This window comes from Globicephala melas, chromosome 8 (assembly GCF_963455315.2).
Source record: "Globicephala melas chromosome 8, mGloMel1.2, whole genome shotgun sequence".
In the NCBI taxonomy this organism is placed as follows: Eukaryota; Metazoa; Chordata; class Mammalia; order Artiodactyla; family Delphinidae; genus Globicephala; species Globicephala melas.
Window position 1 is genome coordinate 3155064 of NC_083321.1, and position 21667 is coordinate 3176730.

The following is a 21667-nucleotide window of genomic DNA, read 5'->3' on the forward strand; positions in this document are numbered from 1 at the left end:
CATCGGAGCCTGAGCAGGGGAGGGGCCCAGGTCTGGAGGGACCGCGTTCTAATCAAGAGGAAACAAGATCGGGGTTTGAATAGCCCGTGGTTTGAGGCAAGCTAGGAATTAATTATGCCCCGAACTCCTGCACATGCTCACACACCCCCGCAGAGGACACACAAGACGTGGCTCGCGGTGGCTGCCCTCGGGGAGGGCAACGGCCCAACCGCAGTGGGGGAGTCTGCCCGCTGGCGCCTTATGAGTTGTGTCCCTCGTGCACCTTTCCCCGTAGAGGGGTTTTCAGGGACCTGATTGGCGACGACCAGTTAGACAGCTGCTGAGGGCCGCACCTGCACTGCCTTCTGAAGTGTAAACCACCCAAGGCAAGGGGCTGAAACAGGATTTTGGAAGCCTGATGGCACGCAGACTTAGAGACCCCAGAGTGTACGCTCCTGGACTGCAGTGGGGAGAGCGAGCTGAGGTGCAACTGCCCCGCGGGACCCCCGCAGGCCAAGGGCTGGCAGCACCCGGGTCCTCTGGAGACGGAGGTCACATGGGGCCCCGTCAGATGAAGGAACCCCAGGGATTCCTCCCAGCGGAGAACCGAAGTGCTGGCAGGGATCAGAGCGTCTCTGCGCGCCGCCCGGCACTGCCTCCAGGGCTCGTTGTCAGGAAGAGGCAAGGGCGAGAGAAGTGTGGTCAGAAGGGGAGCAGACACACACGTGTACACACCCATGCAAGCGCATGTGCATACACATGCATGTGCATGGACACACGTATACAGGCACACACAGGTATTTTCTCGTTTCTTCTTTTTAATGGAAGGATGATCCACACACACAAATGTTTTTTAATTTAACGTTGCCTTGGGGGCAGAGCACACGAAGAGAAAGAAAAGACTTCTGAATACAAATTGTTGTAGATTAGATTATGAAATTGGGTGAATACTTCACAACTAAATCGACATTTAAAAAATCAAAACCAAAATAATAGAAATGAACATAACCACAAATTAAACTAAGGGCATTAACGGAGAAATTATTTCAAGTGACAGTTCGTGTATCGCCGCACACTGAAATCTTAAGCTCTTTTCAGTAATTATATTGTTAGTAACGATAATGATATTGCTAGCCTGAAACTATCTAATGATTGTAATGATAGATATGATAGAAGATAGATAAATGATAGGTAGATGGATAGATAATAGATAGGTGGTAGATGGACAGATAGGTGATAGATGGATGGATGGATGGGCGGACGGGCAGACAGACAGACAGACAGATAACAGGGCAAGAAAATAAGTCATTACCGGGCTTCTCTGGTGGCGCAGTGGTTGAGAGTCCGCCTGCCGATGCAGGGGACACGGGTTCGTGCCCCGGTCCGGGAAGATCCCACATGCCGCGGAGCGGCTGGGCCCGTGAGCCGTGGCCGCTGAGCCTGCGCGTCCAGAGCCTGTGCTCCGCAACGGGAGAGGCCACAACAGTGAGAGGCCTGCGTACCACAAAAAAAAAGAAAAGAAGTCATTACCTTAATGTCAGTCATTAGGAACCCAGATTTTTAGCACAGAGAAAGGCATACAGATATAAAATCAAAGAAGGAAAACCCCTGCTATTCTAAATGTCAGCTAAAATTATCTATAAATCCACAAAGAGCCTTGAACACATTGTGTCACCAGCAAGCACGGACGGTATTGAAGACGTTCACAGTCACATAAAAAGGTCTCAGGAGTGGCTGTGAAGGGGCCCCACTGAGCACATGTGGGATAGTGGAGCATAAAAGGAACAGGAGCCCAGGGCCTCTTGCGGGGCCAGAAAGAAAGGAAATGGTGAAAAAACACAGGAAGGAGGCAGGCCTCAGGGACACAGCAGCTCCCGACGGCACGAGCTGGAGCAATCTGAGTGACCAGGTAAAGCAGTACTGGGTGCTAATCCACAAGTCCTGCTGACAGAAACGAAGCACGGAATAATACACAAGAAGAGACAACTCTTCCTGCAGAAGAATCCCTAAAACTGATGTGGAAAGTCAGCCCTCAAAGAGACGGCCTTAACTGCCCACCCCTTGGGGGTGGCTGTGCACGGTGACTTCCTTCCAAAGAGGACCAGGTGGGAAGGAGGAGAGAGACTAGCTTCACAGGGGACAACCTGACAAGCACCCCTCAGCCAGGTGAGCACGTGCACCAGCGCAGGGACCAGCCGTGTGCCTGATGTGATGCGATGAGAAGGCACTTCCTCCCCATCTTGGGGTAAGTCCCCAGTAGACAGGATAGTACACAAGACACCTGACGGGTGCTCAAAACCGTCAAGGTCATCAAAAACGAGGAAAGTCTGAGCTGTCACAGCCCAGAGGAGCCTAAACGTCATGTGTCGTCCTGGGGCAGAAAAGGACACTGGGTAAAAATTAAGGAAATCTGAATAAAACGTGGGCTTTAGTTAATAACAGTGTGTCAACATTGGTTCATTGATTATGACAAATGTACCGTCTTAATGTAACGTGTTCGTAATAGGGGAGACTGGGGGCAGGCATATGGGAATTCCCCATGCTATCTTCACAATTTTTCTGTAAATCTAAAACCGTTCTAAAAATTAAAAGTTTGGGGACTTCCCTGGTGGTGCAGTGGTTGCGAGTCCACCTGCCGATGCAAGGGACACGGGTTCGTGCCCCGGTCCGGGAGGATCCCACATGCCGCGGAGCGGCTGGGCCCGTGAGCCATGGCCGCTGAGCCTGCGCGTCCGGAGCCTGTGCTCCACAACGGGAGAGGCCACAGCAGCAGTGAGAGGCCCGCGTACCGCAAAAAAAAAAAAAAAAAAAAAAGGAATGGGGAACCCCCCAGAGTAGAACAGACCCATGCCAACAGACACAACGTGCGGCTTGTGTTCAGCTCCTGATTCCAGCGAACCAGCTGTATACTTGGGGACAGTTACGAGACAGTCAGGGAAACTCCAGCCTGCTGGAGTACTTGGTGATATGAGGATTGAGAGTTACCTTGCAGGTGTGATCGTGGTATTGCGGCTGTGCTTTTAGTGTGAGACTTTGTCTTTTAACACAAAGCGGCCTGGATTGCTTTCAGGCAGGGCGAGAGGAGGCTGGGACTTGCTCCATGGCGGGGGCGGGGCGGGGCGGGGCGGCGGGGCGCGTAGAGGCACTGGAACTGCTCCAGCCTGTCGATGCTGGTGCTGGCAGACAAGGCCGCGGTGGTCCAGAATAATGGTCTCTCTGTTCTTGGTTATTTGTGGGACAATTTTCCATAATAAAAGACTGTAGAAATGAGCTTCCTTTTTAATTAATAGACTTTTTTTTCTGATAGTTTTAATTTACAGGAAAAAAAATAGGGTGAAAGGTACAAGAGTTTCCACATACTCCCTTACCCCTCCCCACCTACCCATTTCCGTATTTTACGACTGATGAACCAATACTGATATTATACAATGCTGATACATTACTATGAAGTGAAGTCCAGTCTCCATTAGGGCTCCCTCTTTGCATTGTACACTCTATGGATTTGGACAGATGTATAATGTCACCTACCCCCCATTTCAGTATCATACAGAATAATAATTTCACGGCTCTAAAAATCTCCTGTGCTCCACCTGTTCCTCCCTCCCTCCCCCCAACCCCTGGGAACCGCTGATCTTTTTATGGTCTCTGCAGTTTTGCTTTGTCCAGAGTATCATGTAGTTGGCATCATACGATGTGTGTCCTTTTCAGATGGGCTTCTTTCACTTAGCAAGGTGCACTTAAGGTTCCCCCATGTCCTTCTGTGGCTTGACAGTCCGCTTCTTTTTATCACTGAATAACAGTCCCGTCGTCTGGACGTATCACAGTTCATCCACTCACCTACTGAAAGACATCCTGGTTGTGTCCAAGTTTTGGCGATTATGAGTACAGGTGCTATGAACATGCACGTGCAGGGTTTTGCGTAGACACAGGTTTTCGCTTACTGGGGTGAACGATCACCGAGGAGCCTGAGGGCTGAGTCACACGGAAACGGTATGTTCGGTTTTGTAAGAAGCTGCCAGACCGTCTACCACGTGGCTGTACCGTTGTAGCGCTTCCACCAGCAGCGAATGAGAGTTCCTGGGGCTCCACGTCCTTGCCAGCGTTTGGTGGTGTCAGGGCTCTGGATTTTGGCTACTCTAGTAGGTGCACGGTGGTATCTCGTTGTTGTTTTAACTTGCGTTTCCCTGATGACATAGGATATTGATCATCTGTATATCTTTTTTGGTGAGATAGCCAGATCTTTTGCCCAATTTTTATGGGTTGTTTGTTTTCTCATTGTTTTAAGAGTTCTTTGTGTATTTTGGACGCTGGTCCTTTATCTGATACGTGTTTTGCAAAACTTCTCTCCCCATCTGTGGATCGTCTTCTCATTCTCTTGACAGTGTATTTTGCTGAGCAGGTTTTCATTTTAATGGACTGTTTATATCAGTTTTTTCTTTTATGAATAGTGCTTCTGGTGTTTTACCTGAGAAGTCATTGCTAAACTCAAGGTCACCTAGATTTTCTTTTACATTATCTTATAATCTTGTGTTTTACGTTTAGGTCTGTGACCCATTTGGGGTTAATTTTTGTGAAAGGTGTAAGGTCTGTGTCTAGTTTCTTTTCTTTTTTCTTTTTTTTTTGCATGTGGCTGTCCCCATTGTTCCAGCACCATTGTTGAAAAGATTTATCTTTTGTCCATTGAATTGCCTTTGCTCCTTTGTCAAAGATCAGCTACTGGATCTGTGTGGGTCTATTTCTGGGCCATCTGTTCTATCCTGTTGGTCTATTTGTCTATTCTTTCACCAATACTTGATTGGTGAAGTTCTGTAGTAAGTCTTGAGGTCAGGCAATGTCAGGCACCTGACTTTGTACGTCTTCAATACTGCATTAGCTATTTTGGGTCTTTTGCCTTTCCATATAAAGTTTAGGATCAGTTTGTCAGTATTCACAAAATAACTGGCTGGGATAGAAATCAGCTCTTTAGGGGTCTTCCTTAAATATGACATCGATGAAAGAATTAATATGAAAGAGAAAGCCCAAAATAAACATACTATGGAGGAAAAAAAGGAGACTATGCAGGGAGAGTACGATTATGAAAAGACATTGTTAATATGATCAGTGAGATAAAAAAAGATATTGCATCCTTGCAATAAGGACAAAATGCTCTTTTTTAAACTAACAGAGAACAAAATAAGAGCTCTTGAAATTAAAAATATAGCAGATATGAACATTTTGATAGATTGAAAGATAAATTGAAAAGAATCTCCCAGAAACAGATGTGGAAAGTTGGAGAGGAAAGATAATTAGAGGGCCAGTCCAGGAGGTCCACCATGTGCTAAACAAGTGTACCTCAAAGAGGAAACGAGGGACTTCCCTGGCGGTCCAGTGGTTAAAACTCCGTGCTTCCACTGCAGGAGGCGCTGGTTTGATCCCTGGTTGAGGAACTAAGATGCCGCATGCTGCGCAGTGAGGCCAAAATTTTTTGAGAGAGAGAGAGAGGAGAGAGAGGAGCGAGTGAGAGAGAGAGAGACAGAGAGAGAGAGAATGAGAGAGAATGAAAGAAATGTTCAGGAAATAACTGAAGGAAACTTTCTAGAATGGAGGAATGCAAGTTTCCTGATGGAAAGGGATTCATGAGTACCCAGTATAAGAGATGAAAACAGAGACACACCGAGGCATATCAGCAAATTTCAGAAAACCTGGCCCAAGGGGAACATGCTCCTCCTCCGTCCAGCTGTTTCATCAATTTGAGACGGGGGCATTAAAATTTCCTATGTTTGCAGAGTTGCCTATTTCTTTAATTCTGTCAAATCTGGCTTCATTATGTTGAGGCTCTGTTATTAGCTGCATAAATGTTTATGACCGTTATGTCCTCCTTATGAATGACCTCTTGTATCGTTATGAAATATCCCATTTTATTTCTTTTGCTCTTTTCCTTGTCTGTTTTTTTCCAGCTCTGTTGATACATACATTACGTACCTTAAAATTTCAAGCTCTTGAATTACACAGTCCAGTGGATTTTAATATATTCACGGTTGTGCAACCATCACTAGTCTAACTTTGGAACACTTTGTCACTCCAGAAAGGAACCTCATGCCCATCAAGGGGCTCATTCCTCCAGCCCCGTTTTTGGCTACTATGAAGAATGAATGCCGCTATGAACTTCTGGGTAAAGGTATTTGTGTGAGCACATGTTTTCAGTTCTCTTGCGAGTATACTTGGAGTGGAGTTTCTGGATCCTAACTCCACGTTTAACTTTTTGCAAAGTGGATAGAGCCTATTATTGTCAGATATTAATACAGCCACTCCATCTACGGGAAATCCTTTTTCCACTGATTTACTTTCAGTCTGTGTCAAGTGCACACACAGCACATTTCGGTCTTTTTTAAAATCTGTTTTCATCGCTTCTGCTTTTCAACTGGAGCTTTAGCCCGTTAATTTAATTATTCACGCTGTTCGGCACAGGTGTGCCAGTTCGGTTTGTTTCTCTTCAGATTTCCTCTTTTCTCCCTTTTCTGCTTTATTTTGGATTATCTATTTTTAGAACTCCATTTTATCTGCTTCTAGCTGTAGTTCTTTACATTCTCTTTAGTGGTGGCTCTAGGATTACAGTACACACCCTTAACTCTTCCGTCCACTTGGAATCCACACTGCACACTTCACGCGAAGCGTAAAAACATGGCAGCCGTACAGGTCTATCTGCCTCACTCCTGCCTTCCTTTATGCTACATCTGTCTAAGGTATTGCATCTACTCACTTTATAAACCCCACAAAACAACAGCATTTCTGCCTAAAACGGTCGTATCTATTTTTTAATGAGAATGAACATAATCTTTTATATTTTGCCCAGGCATTTATCATTTCTCACATCCTTCGTGCCTTCTGAAGATCCTTCATCATTTTCCTCCAGCTTGAAGAACTTCCTTTGGCAATATCTGTAGTACAGGTCTGCTGGCAGGGAATTCTCTTGGTTAGCATTTGTTTACAAAGGTCTTTATTTTGCCTTCCTTCTTGATACTTGCAGTGGTTACAGAATTCTAGGCTGACGAGTGTTTTCCTTTTATAGTTTTAAAATGCTGTTCCAGGCTCTTCTTGTCTCCATGGTTTCAGATGTGAGGTCCACAGTAGCTCAAGTCACGGTTCCTGTGTAAGTAACATGTCCTTCTCTGGCTGCTTTAAGATTTCTCTGGCTTTCAGCAGATTGACTGTAATGTGCCTAGACATGATATTCTTGGTATTTATCATACTTGGGAATCACTGAGCTTCTTGAATCTGTACATTAGTGTCCCTTCACCTAACTGGGGAACTTTTCGGCCATCACATTTTCTGACCCATTTTCTCTCTCTCTTCTGGGACTCTGATTATTGTCCCCTTCTGGGCCTCTAATTATCATTATGTTAGACCTTCTGACATTGTCCCATGAGTCCTTAACACTGTGTTCACTTCTGAAAATCTTTTCTCTCTTCATATTGGATAAGTCCTGTTTCTGTACTGAAGTTCACTCTTTGCACTGTCATATCCATTCTGCTATTAAACCCATCCAGTGCTTTTTTAAATTTCAGATACTCTATTTTTTTTAGCTGTAGCATTTCTCATGTTTTTTTTTCTTTCTTTGCTGAATTTCCTATTTTTCATGCATTAAGAGTATATTTTCTTTTACCCAGCTGAGTATTGTTATAGTAGCTGCTTTAAAGTCCTCGTCTAATAATTCCAACACCTTGGTCACCTGTGGATTCATCAGGTAAGTTAGTATCGTATCCTGAATGTTGTGAGTGTTACGCTGTGGCAACTGTAGACTCTGTTACACTTCTTGAGTGCCGGTGTTTTTGCTTTAGTTGACAGCTGCCCTGGTTACACTCACATGCAAACTGTCTAGCCTACTGTGGCAGCTGCTCAAGTATCAGTTCAGGTGTTTTACAGCCTTATCTGCAAGCTATTTGGAGCTGGCCCTGTGCACACATAGTTCAGATGTCAACCACAGACTTGGGAAGAGTGTACACACAGAACACGGAACTACTCTTCTCTGGCCCTCTCCTCTCTGGAATTCACCCCTCGCTTTGGCCGCTGTGGACACAAAGGGCTCTGTCCTCTGATTTCTCAAACCAGAAAGGCTGCGGTTTCTACCAGAGCATCAGGTAACTCACACCACTCTGTGTCCATGGCCCAAAGCTTCCGCTTTTCCACTCCCACCCAAAATCTGCCTACCTTTGTTCATGTTCCAGAGCTCTCAAGGAACTGTTTTTGTTGGTTTGGGTTTGAGGATGAGGGACTATATTCTGTCCAGACTTTACAGTTGTTACCTGCAGAAGAGTTAGTCTTAGGAGCTTACTTTACCTTACCTACCCTCCAACCTCAAATTTTATACCCAGGCAAACTACTATTTAAGTGTGCATGTAAAGCCCTTTTCAAATAGACAATGTCTAAAAAAAATCACCTCCCAAACTCCTTTTATTGGAAGACTACTGGAGAACGTCCTCTACCAAAAATGAGGTTTTGAATCAAAGAAATACATACATGTGGTCTAGGGTTCAGAAGATCCAACACAAGACAGAATCAATCAGAAGGAATCCTGAGGGTGACAGTAACGGGGGGACACAGGCCAAGAGAACACTGAACCCGCACTGTTTGTTAGAGAAGTCTTCAGGAGTGATTTGTTCAAGAAGACAAACTTAACAAGACATCCAATGTACCTGAAGATTTTGAAAAGAGATTTACATAATTAAGGAAGTGTTTGGACTTGAATTACTGTTAAGTACACAGAAAATTAAACCAGTCTAAAAACACCAGAAAATTACTTCACTCCAGGGAAAACAAAACGCACTGGAAAAGGCAAAGTAATCATAGTATACCATGTGGTTTACCTGTAGACAGATGTTTGTTAGATAGTCATGACGTAAACCCTGAATGTTGATCTGGTTAAAACTACTATGTCACTATCACCTGAGGATGGAAGTCCTGGAAAACTGGTGGTACGGGGGATGAAGAAAAAGCTAAACTCGTAGTTCTCAGCCTCAGCTGAGGGTGACTTCGACCTCCCAGAGGACAACTGGCAATGGCTAGAGACATTCCTGTTGTCACTCTGGGGGGGAGTGGATTGCTGGACCTGGTGGGTAGAACGCAGGGATGCTGCTGAACCACCTGCAGTGCACGCCCGAACAATGAGCTGATGGGTCCCGAGCTGCAGTAGTGCCACAGCTGAGAACGCTGAGCTAGACCATCATTTTCAGTGGTGGTGTGTCAGCAGATGATACCTAAAATTAACGCATCAAGTAGCAGCATGGGGAGAGGTGCAGCGATGGGTATAGAAAGAATTGGCTGAAGGCTCTGGGAATGAGAAGTGGGGCTAGGTGGTGAGGTCCTGTTGGCTTTGTAACAAGCCTTGTAGAATTCTGCCTCTTTAAACTGTGTACACATACAAGCTTGATATTTCCAGTAACAATTTAAGTGGAATTAGAGAATTATTTAGGAAGATATGAAAGTGTGTAAAGGCAGGCAGAAGTTCCCTGAACCAAGGTGGTGGCCAGGCTGGTATTCTTGCCCTCTGCCGGGATGTGGCCGTGCTTTACTCCCTGCATAATCGCACCCTGTATGTGAGAATGACGCAGTGGAGAGAATGGTACTCTCTTCCAGGTAACTGGACCTGCTCCAAGGCTGTATCTTCAGGACTTGGCTTCACCTGTAAACGTGGTGGCTGCTTAAGGCACACACCTCCTGGTGGCAGCATGCCAGAATTGTAGGCCCAGTGTGGTGTGTGTGTGTTTTGGGGTTTTTGTTTTGGTTTTTGACGGACCATGAGAGTTCAGTGGGCAACTGAGGAACAGCAAGCATTTCACTTACTCGGTCTCCGAGGTTCCTGTCGCCACACGAGCAATGTGGAGCGTCTGCTTTAAGGATGGTAGCTGGCTCCACAGTCCCGTTCTGGTTAAACTGAAGTTTCAGTTTGTTAGAAGGCTGGAACCTAAACTGCAGCTCTGCTCTTTGCTGTCTGTCCCTCTGTGCTGGGAGGAGGGTGGAGCTGCATGTTCCCATCCCGCCTCGCTGGTCACGGGCGTTTTACTGATTCCAGGCTGAACTGTGCTGCTGGTGTTTCTGTGCCTTCCTGGAAGAGGGCATTCATATGCGTCCCAGCACAGCCACCTGACACCTCCATGCTGTCGCTGCTGAAGCGCCACCTGTGCAGCCGCGGCTCCGGCCTTGGTGTGCGTGTTGCTCTGGGGGCCGGCCTTCATCCAGAGCTTCTTTACTTGCAAAGCAGCGTGTGGACTTAAGTTGGGTGTGGCTGAGGGGAGACGGAAGGGGAAAGAAGAGCGTGAGGGGCCCACGGTCAGGGTGGGCTCCGTGGCAGGGGCTGCTACCCACCGTGGGCTTGAGAAGCTGCTCCTTCCGTCTGGAGCAGGTGTCGCGCTCGTCCTTGGGGGGTCTTTGAGCCCCTCCCCATGCCTGCACTGACCCATCACGAATAGCGCAGGGGCCCGCCCGTCAGCGGCAGGATGCGGTCCTCCTCTTGGTCCACCCTCCTCGCACTGGGCTGGCCACCGAGGCCTGACGGGTGGGCGGCCGGGGGCCGTCTGTGCTGCAGGCATCTCACCAGGGCCTCGGGCAGCTCCGTCCCACACAACCCACGTCGCCGCGTCCCGTGGTTCCAGACCTGACCAGGTCTCCCCACCCCTCCTGCCTCCCTCCGGTCCAAGCAGCCTGTGCTCCCAGCCCGGGTTCTGCCCCACCCCCTCCTCCCTTCCCAAGTGACTGATGCTCCTGAAACATCAGTCTGCCACACCCCTCTCACGCTCAAAGCCTAAGGTCTCAGCTGGCACTCAGGGCCTCGCTGACGGGGCCTTGGGCCTCTCAGAACCCAGGCTCTTCTTCTACCCCCTCCTCCCTGCTGGGTTCACACTGCTCTGGCCCTCTGGCCCCCTGGCCATCTTGCTGTCTCACGAACGTGCCAGGCTCGTGCTCGCCTCAGCGCTCAGCCCTGGCTGCGCCGGCTGTCCGGTGCCCCATCACCACGACCCAATGCCTGTGCACAGCGCCTGCCCCTCTCTCTTGCCGGCCCTGCTTTCTCGGGTGGCACTCAGCACAGCTGAGCTGACATTTGTTCGTTGACTTCCGTGCCGTCCGACTCCCCCATGAGAATGTAAGCCCCCGGAGGGTGGGGACGGACCGTCCACCCCCTGTACCTCCTGGACTGAGGGCCCTCAGAGCAAGAGTGGTGGCTGGAATTAATGAACGAGCACTGCTGTCTCAGCGCACTTGTGGGAGGAGAGACGCAAGGGAGGGAGACCCATGTGCCTCGGATTGCGTGTCCCGGGTAGCTGTGGTCTGGCTGAGTTGGGCCCGTTCTTCCACCCTGGCAAGCTCGGGGACAGCTGTCCCTCTCCTGGCCCAACTCTCCACCGCACTTCTTACTTCCTGAATTCATCTGGCTCCCTAATCGCACTCTGAGACAATCAGTGAACAGGAGAGCCGCTAGGAGTCACTGCACAGACTGCGGCTGCCGCCCGGAACCGGGCGCATCTCCCCCTCCCAGGCAGCCTCCTGAACTGCCCTTCCCCGGGGGCCAGCTGTCTGGTTTGCCCGTCCAGGCCTGAAGGGGTTCCTGGGCCCCGGGAGAGCCGGGGTGAAGCAGACCGAGCTGGCCTGCAGAGGCCCGCAGAGATGATCAGACCCGCTCGCCTGGGTCCTGGTCGTCAGAGCCGGGCACCTGGTGCGCCCGCTGGGGTCTGGTTGCGTGGGGTGCTGGATTCGTGAAGCCTCACCAAACCCTGCTGACTCTTCTGTCTGTGGCTACACTGCACTTTGACGGCTTTTAAGAAATCCACAGCAGGAGAAAGAAGTACAGCAAAACGTGGACTGGCGACCGCAAGCCTGGGCAGGATTCAGTGCTTATCAGTTCTCGATCATTAGGGCGGTTTTCTTTCCTCGAAGACAGTGCTTGGAGCCGCCATGGACCCCACCTCCTGTGGGTTCGCTCTCTGTGCCGCCCTCCGTGCCCGGCCCTCACACCAGGAGCTGGGGTCCGGACAGCAGGTGCCAGGGCCCACCTGGGAGGGGATGGGGCCTGGGCCATCAAGGAGGCTCTCCCTGCTCCGAGCCCAGTCTGCCTTCCTCGCAGCAGCCGCAGGGATGTTCACTCCCAGAAAGCGGCCCCGGCCGGTGACCAGCTCTGGGCTGCAGGAGGCCCGGCCTCACCCTCCAGGTCGCGCGGCTTCTGCTCGGTTTTTCCGAAGGCACCTTCGCTCCCACGGGGCCTGCCCACGTGTGCCCCCCTCCAGCTGGGCGCTGGGATCCCGTTAGCTCACCGCCCTGCCCTCTCTCCCCGCAGGTTAACGACGAGAATGTCGTGAAGGTCGGCCACCGGCAGGTGGTGAACATGATCCGCCAGGGAGGGAATCACCTCGTCCTCAAGGTGGTCACAGTGACCAGGAATCTCGACCCAGACGACACGGCCAGGAAGAAAGGTGCCCTCCCGGCCGCCAGCCCTGCCCGAAGGGTGGGTGGGGGGGCAGGGCTCTTCCCCCCCAGCCCCCTGTGCTCAGGCACTTGCGAGGTGTGCCCCATCTGCCACTGGGGGTGGGGGGTCCCGTTCCCCCTGCCCCAGAGTAGGAAACAAGTCAGAAAAGGAGGTTAGGAGGGGACTCGGGCTGGCCCACAGGGAGTGGTGGGCGGCCTCAGGCCAGGGCTGTGCTCAGCAGACAGGGGCCTGGGGGCTCCCGCTCCAAACTGACCTGTATCGGTCACTGTGATGGCATGCAGCCTGGGCCCGTGGAACGGAGAGGTCCTCGGGCCCACCCTCCTTCCCAAGGGAGGTCACAGCTGGGGGACACTGGGGCTGAGCAAGGCCTGCGGAGGGGCGCCGGGAGCAGGCCAGAGCCACTCCCCGGCAGGAAAGAGACTGGAGAAGCACGTCGGGACCTCCGGTACCAGCTTCCCCACCCAGGGGGAGGCCCCATCTCAGCCTTCCCAGCAGGTCCAGGGGCCCCACCTGCCGTCTGTTCTGGAAGGGGCAGGGGGTGGCGGCACTGGGGCCCGGCCCTCACCTCCCTCCCTCCTGTCTGCCCCCCAAGCTCCTCCACCCCCGAAGCGCGCCCCGACCACGGCCCTCACGCTGCGCTCCAAGTCCATGACCTCGGAGCTGGAGGAGCTCGGTGAGTGCCACGTCCGGGCCGCCCCAGCCTCTGCATGGCCCTCTGCTTGCTCGCTCACCCCTCTCCTGGCCCCGACACCCGGAGAGGGGTCAGGAAACGCCCCCGTGCGCGGCGCTCCCACGCTGGCCCGCTGGGGCCCTGCCGGCTTCGGGGGTGGTTAGTAGTTTCGCCTAACCTCCTTCTGGTTCGTCTAACATTGTTTTGTTTTGAATTTTTGGGCCTCTCACTAGTGGATAAAGGTAAGCTGCCCCACTGTGGCCCCTCCCCCCAAGCAGCCCCCCCGCCGTCTAGGGTTCCCCCCAGAATCTTTCCCACCGTGTGGCTCAGACCAGAAAGCTGCGGCCCTGGCGTCTGGCATAGATGGCAGAGGGGTTGGCGGGCCTGGGGGGCTGCAGGCCAAGTGGAGGGAGCTCCTGGTGCCTTCTCGAAAGGACTGCAAAGCACAGAGGGCTGTGGCCGCTGGACCCCACCACGTGGCCTGGGGAAGGATACGCAGAGCAACGTGAGCCCTGGGTCTAGCGGCCGCGTGGCTGATGAAGAGGGATGACTCCGGGTGCCGGTTAGACGCCACGCTGAGTGTCACCACGGCGCCCAGGGACACCTCCAGGAGGAGGCTGCTCTGACCACACGGGAGTGGGCGAGTGGACTGACGGCTTACTCCGCTGAGACGGCTCGGTGGGCAGGGAGGGGAAGCATCTGTGAGCTCTGCTCAGGGCAGGTTACGGGGGCACAGAACAAATCGTCAGGCCCAGCTGGTCCAGGGGCTGGGAGTCTGAGCATCCTCACTTGCTGTCGCTGCCACCTGGTCCCAGCCTTCAGGGGGAGACCCTCTCCTTTGGCCCTTTCCTTGTACCGAGCAGCCCCTTCTTCCCTGCAGCTCTTTTGGGAGGGTCTCCCACACTCTGTCCTCCCCAGGCTGTCTCCCAGCGAGGGCCCCCTCACCTGTCACCATGTCCTGCGTCTAGGATCTGCAGCTCAGCTGGAGGCCTAGATCTTCTAGAAAAGGGCAGCAGTGCTGTGGGGCTGCCCACCTCCACCCAGAGCCCCTTTCCTCTGGCCCCTCCGTGCCCACACAGGACTCTCCAGGAAACGCCCCCTGAACCCCAGGCCGGGCCCAGCCCCCGACAGGGATGACAGTGTGAACTATCACCCGTGCTTCTCCAAAGCCAGGCAGCATGTGCCACGCGGGCTCCCCCAGGAGGACCCGCGGGCAGGTCACCTTTAAGGGGGCGCAGCTCAGGGCGCTGTGAGGGTCCTTCCTACGAGCTGCCTCGGCTCACGCGGTCCAGCTTGGCGGGGTGCCAGGCAGGGGCGGGTGCTGAGTGAGAGGAAAGCCCCTTGTCCCCACGGGAAGCACGTTTGCCGGAGAGCAAGTCAGAAAAGGCAGGCCACAAGCCGGCAGGTCCCAGGACAGCGTAGCCAGTGCGTCCCTGCCCACCCGCGTGTGCCCGAGCCAGGGGTGCGCGTGGTGGGCAGTCCGCCCCCAGCGAGGCAGCACCGCCACGGGACTCACACTCCCCTTTCTGTTTGCAAGCTTCCGTCCGGAAGAAGAAGGGTAAGGGGCGACCGGTGTCTGTCTCACCCCCTGCACGCACGCCTGTGGCCCTCAGCGTCGAGTCTAGAACGTGCCGTGACCTTGTACTGTCTTCTCCCTGCTCGGGGTCCTGTAGGGGGCCCAGCCCCAGGACTCTTCCCGTTTCAGTCTGTCACACCTGCCCTGCCCCTCCCGTCTGTGGTGCCCCAGCGTGTTCTGCGTCTCCCCAAGTCGTGTCTACATCATCGTAACTGTGGGGACCCTGCACCCTGTCACAGCTGGGCCTGCCTGGGTCGGGGGGGCAGGCAGCCTCCGTGGCTGCTGGCCAGGACGCAGGCCAGCAGGGTCCCTGGCAAATGGACCCCTGAGCGCCCTCTGCCGTGGGTGGCGGCTGCCGCCTCCCTTCAGCTCTAGAAAACCCCCCCACCCCGCTCTCCAGGAGGCCTGCTCTACATGTGCAGGAAGACTGCCCTTGAGCTGGGGGCAGCTGCAAGGCCATGCCGCTCCCCGCCCCTGCCCCAGGCCGGCGTGGAGACGGAGGACCCAGCCTCTGTGCCGTGAGCAGCTACACCAGCCCCTCCCACAGCAGCGCCACATCTGGGGGGTTTCTCACCTAGTAGCTGGAGACGACTACCCCAGCGACTAAAAGCAGCACTGTCAGTTCAGGAGCAGGCGGTGACCCTCTCACAGGCCCGCGGCGCTACCGCTAAGACACAGCACGGTACCGAAACGCTGAGATGGGGAGGCGGGTCTCAGAACCCAGCAGGGCGATATCTGGGGGCAGGGTCGCGGGTCCTGGAGCTCCGGAAAGCGCCTCCTCTCTCACCCAGTGTCTCCCCAGAGGCAGGCTAACCCTCGCAGCCTCTCTCTGGAGCAGTCCTGAACCTCCCCCCGCAACCCCCAGGGGCTGCCCGGGAAAATTCCCAGTGGGCTTTCTAGGATGGGTCTCTGTGTCAACCACGTGGTGGACGCCCAGGGCACAGGAAGTTTCCCGGGATTACCTTTCCCTCTGAATCCCCCCACCCTTCGATCCGAGGCCCACGCCAGCTGGCAGAAACAGCCCCCTCCGTCCACCGTAACTTCCAGAAGAGGCACCGCACCAGGGGGCTGCAGGAGCCGCGTGGCCACAACAGGGCTAGCCGTGAAAGTCTGTTGTCGGGGTGGGGGGGGGGGAAGCTCAGACTCAGAGCCGGCCCAGCCTTGGGGGCGCGTGTGGCCTGCCCCCACCCGCCCCCAGGGGCCCCAGCAGCCAAACACACACCCCGGGCTGTGACAAAAGGACAAAAGTCGTGTTCCGCACGGTCAGCCTGGGCCAGGGCAGAGTCGCACAGAGGACAGGCCAGAGTCCTGGAGAGGGGGACCCACCTTCCTTCAAAGAGTGGAGAAAACTGGATGAGAGTTTGAGCTCAGACGCCTCGAGTATTTCCTGAGGACCTGCTCTGGTCCCCAGACACCATGCTCACAGGCACCGGGGGCGCGGGACCACCACAAGCGCCACACTGGCCCAGGGCAGCTCCAGGACAGAGCCGCTGGGACCGGCTTCACCACAGCTTCCAGGCCCCGCGGGCACCTCTGGCTGCTCCCGCGGGCCCATCCCTTGTCAGGGCCCACAGGCCAGGGACAGTCTGCTGGGGTCAGACCGCCCGCCCCATTCCCGCACGGCCTCCTGGGACGATTAAGCAAGAGACGGGCAGCTGGCAACAGCTGCTGCTTCGGCACGAGCGGCTCATCATCTGTGACGTCGGTGCCGTCGGCACTTGGCTTTCCTCTTGGAAGCTGTGTGTGCCGTGCCCTCTCACCCTGAGACAGGGCAAGGCTGGCCCTGCCCACCAGAGAGCCTGGCAAACAAGCTGTTCAAGGTCACGAGGAGGGACAGGCTTCCTGGACACCACCAGGATTAGGACACATTCCATGAAGCCACCTGCCCGAAAAGCTGGAGGGGCTGAGAATCCCAATCCCGGCCTTGCCGGACGTTTCTGGAGCACCTGGGATGCTCTCCTGACGGTTCTGAGGGGCAGGGGTGCTGGAACCAGTCCGGCACGTGGCCACAGGCAGATGGGGGTCACAGAGTCTCTGCAGTGGGCGCCCCATTGCCCCCCGGGGAGCAGTGCAGCGGGAAACACGGCCACAGGCTCCTCTCGCAGCCAGGTGTGCCGCATCAGCCCAGGGGCGGCCTCAGCTTCCCCAGCTCGCCCCGATTTCGGGGGTTGTTTCACTCCACGATTTGATGCCTCCCTCCTGCAAAGCCGGCGACATCTGCTGGACGAGCTGGGATCTCTCCTGCGGGAGGGCTCGGACACGCGGGTGACCCTGCCTGTGGTCAGGGGAGGGCCCCGGGTGGGGACTCCGGTGACAGGCAGGGGTCCCCAGCTGTGCTCTGGTTCCCAAGAGACACGTGGCTGGACGCGACCCACCCATGCTTGACATCCACCACCCGCCCTCCCCACCCAGGAAGGGTGCAGCCTGTGTACAGTGGGCACCAGACTTCATCTGCTTAGAAAGTTAAAATACGGGGGTCCCTTCCAGAGTGTTTCCACAACTCCCTACTGGATTGTTTCTCAAGAGTTGACAGCTTCCCAGTCGGCCTGCAGGACTGCTTTCAGCCTCAGTGCTTCATTTTAAGACTGCAGGGGGGGCTGGACTCACTAATCCCCTTCATCTGGAATCCTTGACTAGAGACGCAACTCCAGGCTCTTACAAACCGTGAATAATCCTTATGAGCCCAGAAAGAGAAGCAGGAACCCAGTGTCACAGCTTTTCTCCAAAGCTTCACGTGCAGGCAAACCAACCCTCCAGCACAGGGGCTGAGCAGAGTCTCCAGTCAGGCCACCAGCCTCCCTTTGAGACAAGGGCCAGGAGGGGACCTGGGCCCCCGGAAGGGAAGCGACGCAGGGTGGCCTTCTATGTAAGAACCGCACAAAACCGCACTAACTCGCTGTCACTGAGGACAGAACAGTAGCCCCCGACCCAACCCCACAGACCAAGATGCTCTCGTGTGTTCTGGTTCAAAAGAACGCTTAGGTGGCGTGGAGACCAGAGGGCAAAGGCTTAAACAAGGACCAGGACGCCCACTGCAAGGTCACCTGACCCAACCCCACAGACCAAGATGCTCTCGTGTGTTCTGGTTCAAAAGAACGCTTAGGTGGCGTGGAGACCAGAGGGCAAAGGCTTAAACAAGGACCAGGACGTCCGCTGCAAGGTCGCCGTGGCTCCAGGGGATACACCTTCAATCACACCCCAGACCCAGTGTGGATGGGGCGTGACTGTGCGGGCACAGCGCCCTGACCTTCCAGTCAGCTGGACCAGGCGGGCCGTTCCGACGGCAACCCATTGGATGGCTGCTGTCAGCCAAGGCTCGGCACCCTGGCCCGGGGTGGACACGGGGGCCAGGTGACCCCAATGGAGCCCAAGCTCCCACCTGCTCCCGGAGTTCCACCTGCACGAATGACCTTAGGCATCCCAGATCCCCAGCTGTTCTCTCTGCAGAATGGGAATGACCCCTCCCCTATGGCCAGATTCCTGTTAGAATGAGAAACGGGATGAAGGTGCCGAGAATTTCCACGGGGTCGGGGACTGCTGTCATTAATGATGGCGCCTTTGCCTCACCTGTGCACACCCACCACCGAGGTGTGTTTTGGGGGTGCCTGCCACATGCCTGAGGCCCCAAGCGTGCTGGGGGCGGGGGGGGGGGGAACCAGACATGGACTCGCAGCGCCCAGCTGGAGATAGGAGCCTCTGGAAGGTCCAGCTGGTGTAACTCTCCATCCCAGGAGAGCCGTCCGGTCCCGGAGCCCCTCGGCCCTCGCCCCGTGCTGTGCCCTGACGTGGCCAGCTGCACGGCGGCCGAGCTCCCCACCTGCAGTGCCCCCCACGGGAGAGTCGCCCTTTCCCTAACTCAGCGGCATCCCCTCCAGGCCCACGTTCCTGGAGGCCCCAGGGAAGGGGGGGAGCCTAGCGGAGCTGCACAGGCTGAAGCTAAGGCTGGGCCTGAGAAGACGGCCGAACCTGCGGACGAAGGTCCCAACGCGGGAGACAGACCTGACTCCCCGCCGTCGCTGGAGAAAGAGCTGCACCTCGGCCGAAGCAAAGCCGACAGCCACGGGGAGGTGCCCGGCTTCCAGGAGCCGAGGGGACCTGCAGGTCACCATGGGCTCACTGGGGACGTCAGCCAAGGACCCTGAGTCCTCTAGCCAAGGGGCGGGGGGGGGGGGAGACAAGCACAGGAAGAAGTTAAACCCCAGCCTGAAGAGAATCCTGGCCCAGACCCGAGGGGAAGGCTTCCTGAAGGAGGCACGTCGCTGGGACTGGGGATGTGGGGCAGGGGATCTGGCAAAAGGAGGAGGGTCAGAGGCGAGGCTGGGCCACAAGGCTGGGCGCTAAGGGGCACCGCAACGGTAGCTGGGCTGGCCAGAGACGTGGGTGTTTCCAACCGACCCCCTAAGAGGGCGGGGGCTTGCCAGTGTCCCCCGAGGAGGCCAGGAGCCAGGAGGATGCGGGGGCGGGGGACCTGGAAGTCCCCGTGCCAGCTGGCGGGTCGGGAAGGGCCTCCCGCGAGCTGCCGTGCCTGAGCTCCTCGGCCTTCCCCGAGCGGGCGACCTGGGACTGTGGGGCCCTCACCCTGGTCCAGGATGTGGCTGGGCACCGACCAGGAAGGGGCCCCGCGAAGCCGGAGGCCTGCCTGTTGGGGACTGTGGGGACCTCTCCAGGGGCTGCGCTCTTCCTGGGTGGCCATGGGCCTTAAACCCAGAGCTCCTGCCCAGACTCTCACGCTGGCCTCGCAGCTTGGGGCTGCCGAGACCCCAGAGGCCTGGGCCTTTCTGACGGCACGAGCTTTGTGGGGTGTCACAAGACCCCAGAAGGGTGTGGGGTGAGCTAGGAGGAGACCTCGAGCTGTGGACAGAATGTTCTCGGGGGGTGGCCGGGAGAGTGCAGCGCCTCACAGGGTCCAAAGTGGGAGATTCCCACCAGGCCCGCCTCACGCTGGCTTCTGCCCCACCCCACCCCGGGCGCCCCTGGTGTCAGCAAACCAGGGTCCTGCGCTGTAACAGCCCTGATCAGACGCCGGTGCCTGAGCTCAGACGGCCTGCGGGCAGAGGCCAGGGTGTTGGGCGGGTCCAGGACGTGCTCCAGTTTCGGGTTTCCCCCCAAATATAACATTTTAAATTTGAATTTTAAAATCATTTCTTAATTTGTAAGCATCACTGATAACTAACCCTGGGCTTTCTTTTTCACAAGGAACTGAGAATGTTCAGCTCTTGGGGGAGGGGGGACTCCCCCGCATAGCAAGGCACAAACGTCAACTGGCTCCTGAGCGGGTGGCGGGGGGGGGGGGCTGCCTCCCCTCCCCACCTCTACCCCTGCCTACACCCACGCTGCCCAGCCGCCTCCAGCCCTGGGTGCTGGGTCCTTAGACCCTGGCAACTGCGCTTAGTTTCAAAGGAGCCACACCTCTGAGCTCTTAAAAAGAAAAATGTTCAAAACGTTGGCTTGGCTCCCCCACCAGCAAGAATAAACCGCGCTAGTATGAACAAAGCGACGCCCTGAGTGCCGGAGCCTCCGGTGCCGAGGCTGCGTTGCCTCCGCGAGGATCTCCTTCCCCTCCTGTCCACGTGCACCCGGCGGGGGGGGGGGTACGGCTTGGGGGACAGGTCCTGTCAGTGTCAGCGCTTGTGGCCGAGAGGCACGCGTGCTCCACACCACAGCGACAGACCACGTGTACCGTAAAGGCTTTGGGAAAAGGCACAAGGCACTCGGGCGTTTTTCTAACTCAGCCCCTCGCCCGACTGTGTTTTGGGGCTTTGCTCACCGACGCCCGTCCTGACGGTCATGTTCACGTTGCAGATAAACCCGACGAGATAGTCCCAGCCTCCAAGCCATCCCGAACTGCTGAGAGCGTCGCAGTGGAGTCCAGGGTGGCCACCATCAAGCAGCGGCCCACCAGCCGGTGCTTCCCCTCTGTCTCGGACGTGAACGTGAGTGGCTGGGCTGGGGGAGCGGGCGGCAGGCCGACGTGGGCAGACCTCGTGGTTGCAGTTCACCCTCCCCAGCGTCCAGACCCGGAGCCCCAATCTGCGTACGCGCGGCAGGCACCCCATTCCAGTGCAGACCCGCAGTGGGGGGGGGCGGGCCACCACGTGACCGGCTCAGTAACTCGCCCCAAGGGCCTTCCCGTAGGCCACCCGGAGCGAAACGGCAGCCTTCCGGGGCGGACGAGGCCCGACCCCACCACCCTGGGGAGCAGGGCCTCTGCATACGCCTGGGACCCCGCCCCTCCGAGGTCTCAGGCCACCGTTATTCCCAGGGGGCGGTTAGCAGAGACCACGGGCCACGACGGGCTGGCAGAGCTGCCCGTCGTCTGGGCAGGCTGCTTCTCTCAGGTTCCAGACGGGGCCCTCTCCACCCCAGCTTCGTGCCTGCTGCCGGTCTGAGCACCACCTGTCACGATTACTTCCTGACTTTGCATCTTCTCTGAATCACTTCACACTGACTCTCTGTTTAACCCCGCCTCTTCCTAATAACGCCCAGAAGTATCATCGGTCCGATGTGACGGTTTTGCGTAGTGCACGATACAGGATGCCCCCTGCCTCTCCTCATCTCCAGAAGGCCCGGGCAGCTCCTCCAGGGCCCTGCGTCCCGACCCCCCCACGGCACCCCGTACCCAGCTCGTTCCAGACACCCTCCAAGCCCCGGGCTGGGCAGACACCCAGAGCCCAGCGAGACTGGGTCACGCGGGAACAGCCTGGGCGCGCACACGCCTGTTTCCTTCGGGCCTCGCACCCGGCTGTTCCAAGTAGCCCTCCGACGCCGCGAGGTGAGGTGAGGCCGGCCAGCAACCTGTCTTCCAGTCGAGGAAGCAGCAGCTTGGGCAGGGGCTGCACAGGGAAGCTGTTTGCAAAGCGAAGGAGGGACGCGCGAGGCTCCTCCTGGACCAGGCGGAGGAGGAAGGACGGGCAGCCCGCCTGCCGCGGGGCCCACATGCCCCAGGGCACGGCACTTGGCTTGTCCCCCACTCTGGGCCACTGTGCTC

General features: G+C 56.0%; 1 protein-coding gene across 16 annotated transcripts in view; it reads left to right on the forward strand.

Moving 5' to 3' along the window:
- The window catches only part of SHANK2 (SH3 and multiple ankyrin repeat domains 2), a 548430-nt gene that overhangs the window by 509533 nt on the left and 17230 nt on the right, over positions 1 to 21667 (forward strand). For 11 of the 16 annotated variants that reach the window (XM_060302789.1, XM_070046075.1, XM_060302792.1 and 8 more), the window contains 5 exons: positions 12284 to 12419; positions 13026 to 13105; positions 13324 to 13345; positions 14641 to 14661; positions 20482 to 20612. In XM_060302789.1, coding sequence (XP_060158772.1) covers positions 12284 to 12419; positions 13026 to 13105; positions 13324 to 13345; positions 14641 to 14661; positions 20482 to 20612 — 390 coding nt within the window. Of the gene's footprint in view, positions 1 to 12283; positions 12420 to 13025; positions 13107 to 13323; positions 13346 to 14640; positions 14662 to 20481; positions 20613 to 21667 lie in introns of all 16 variants that reach the window. The other 5 variants (XM_060302793.1, XM_070046074.1, XM_060302795.1 and 2 more) reach the window with 2 other exon arrangements.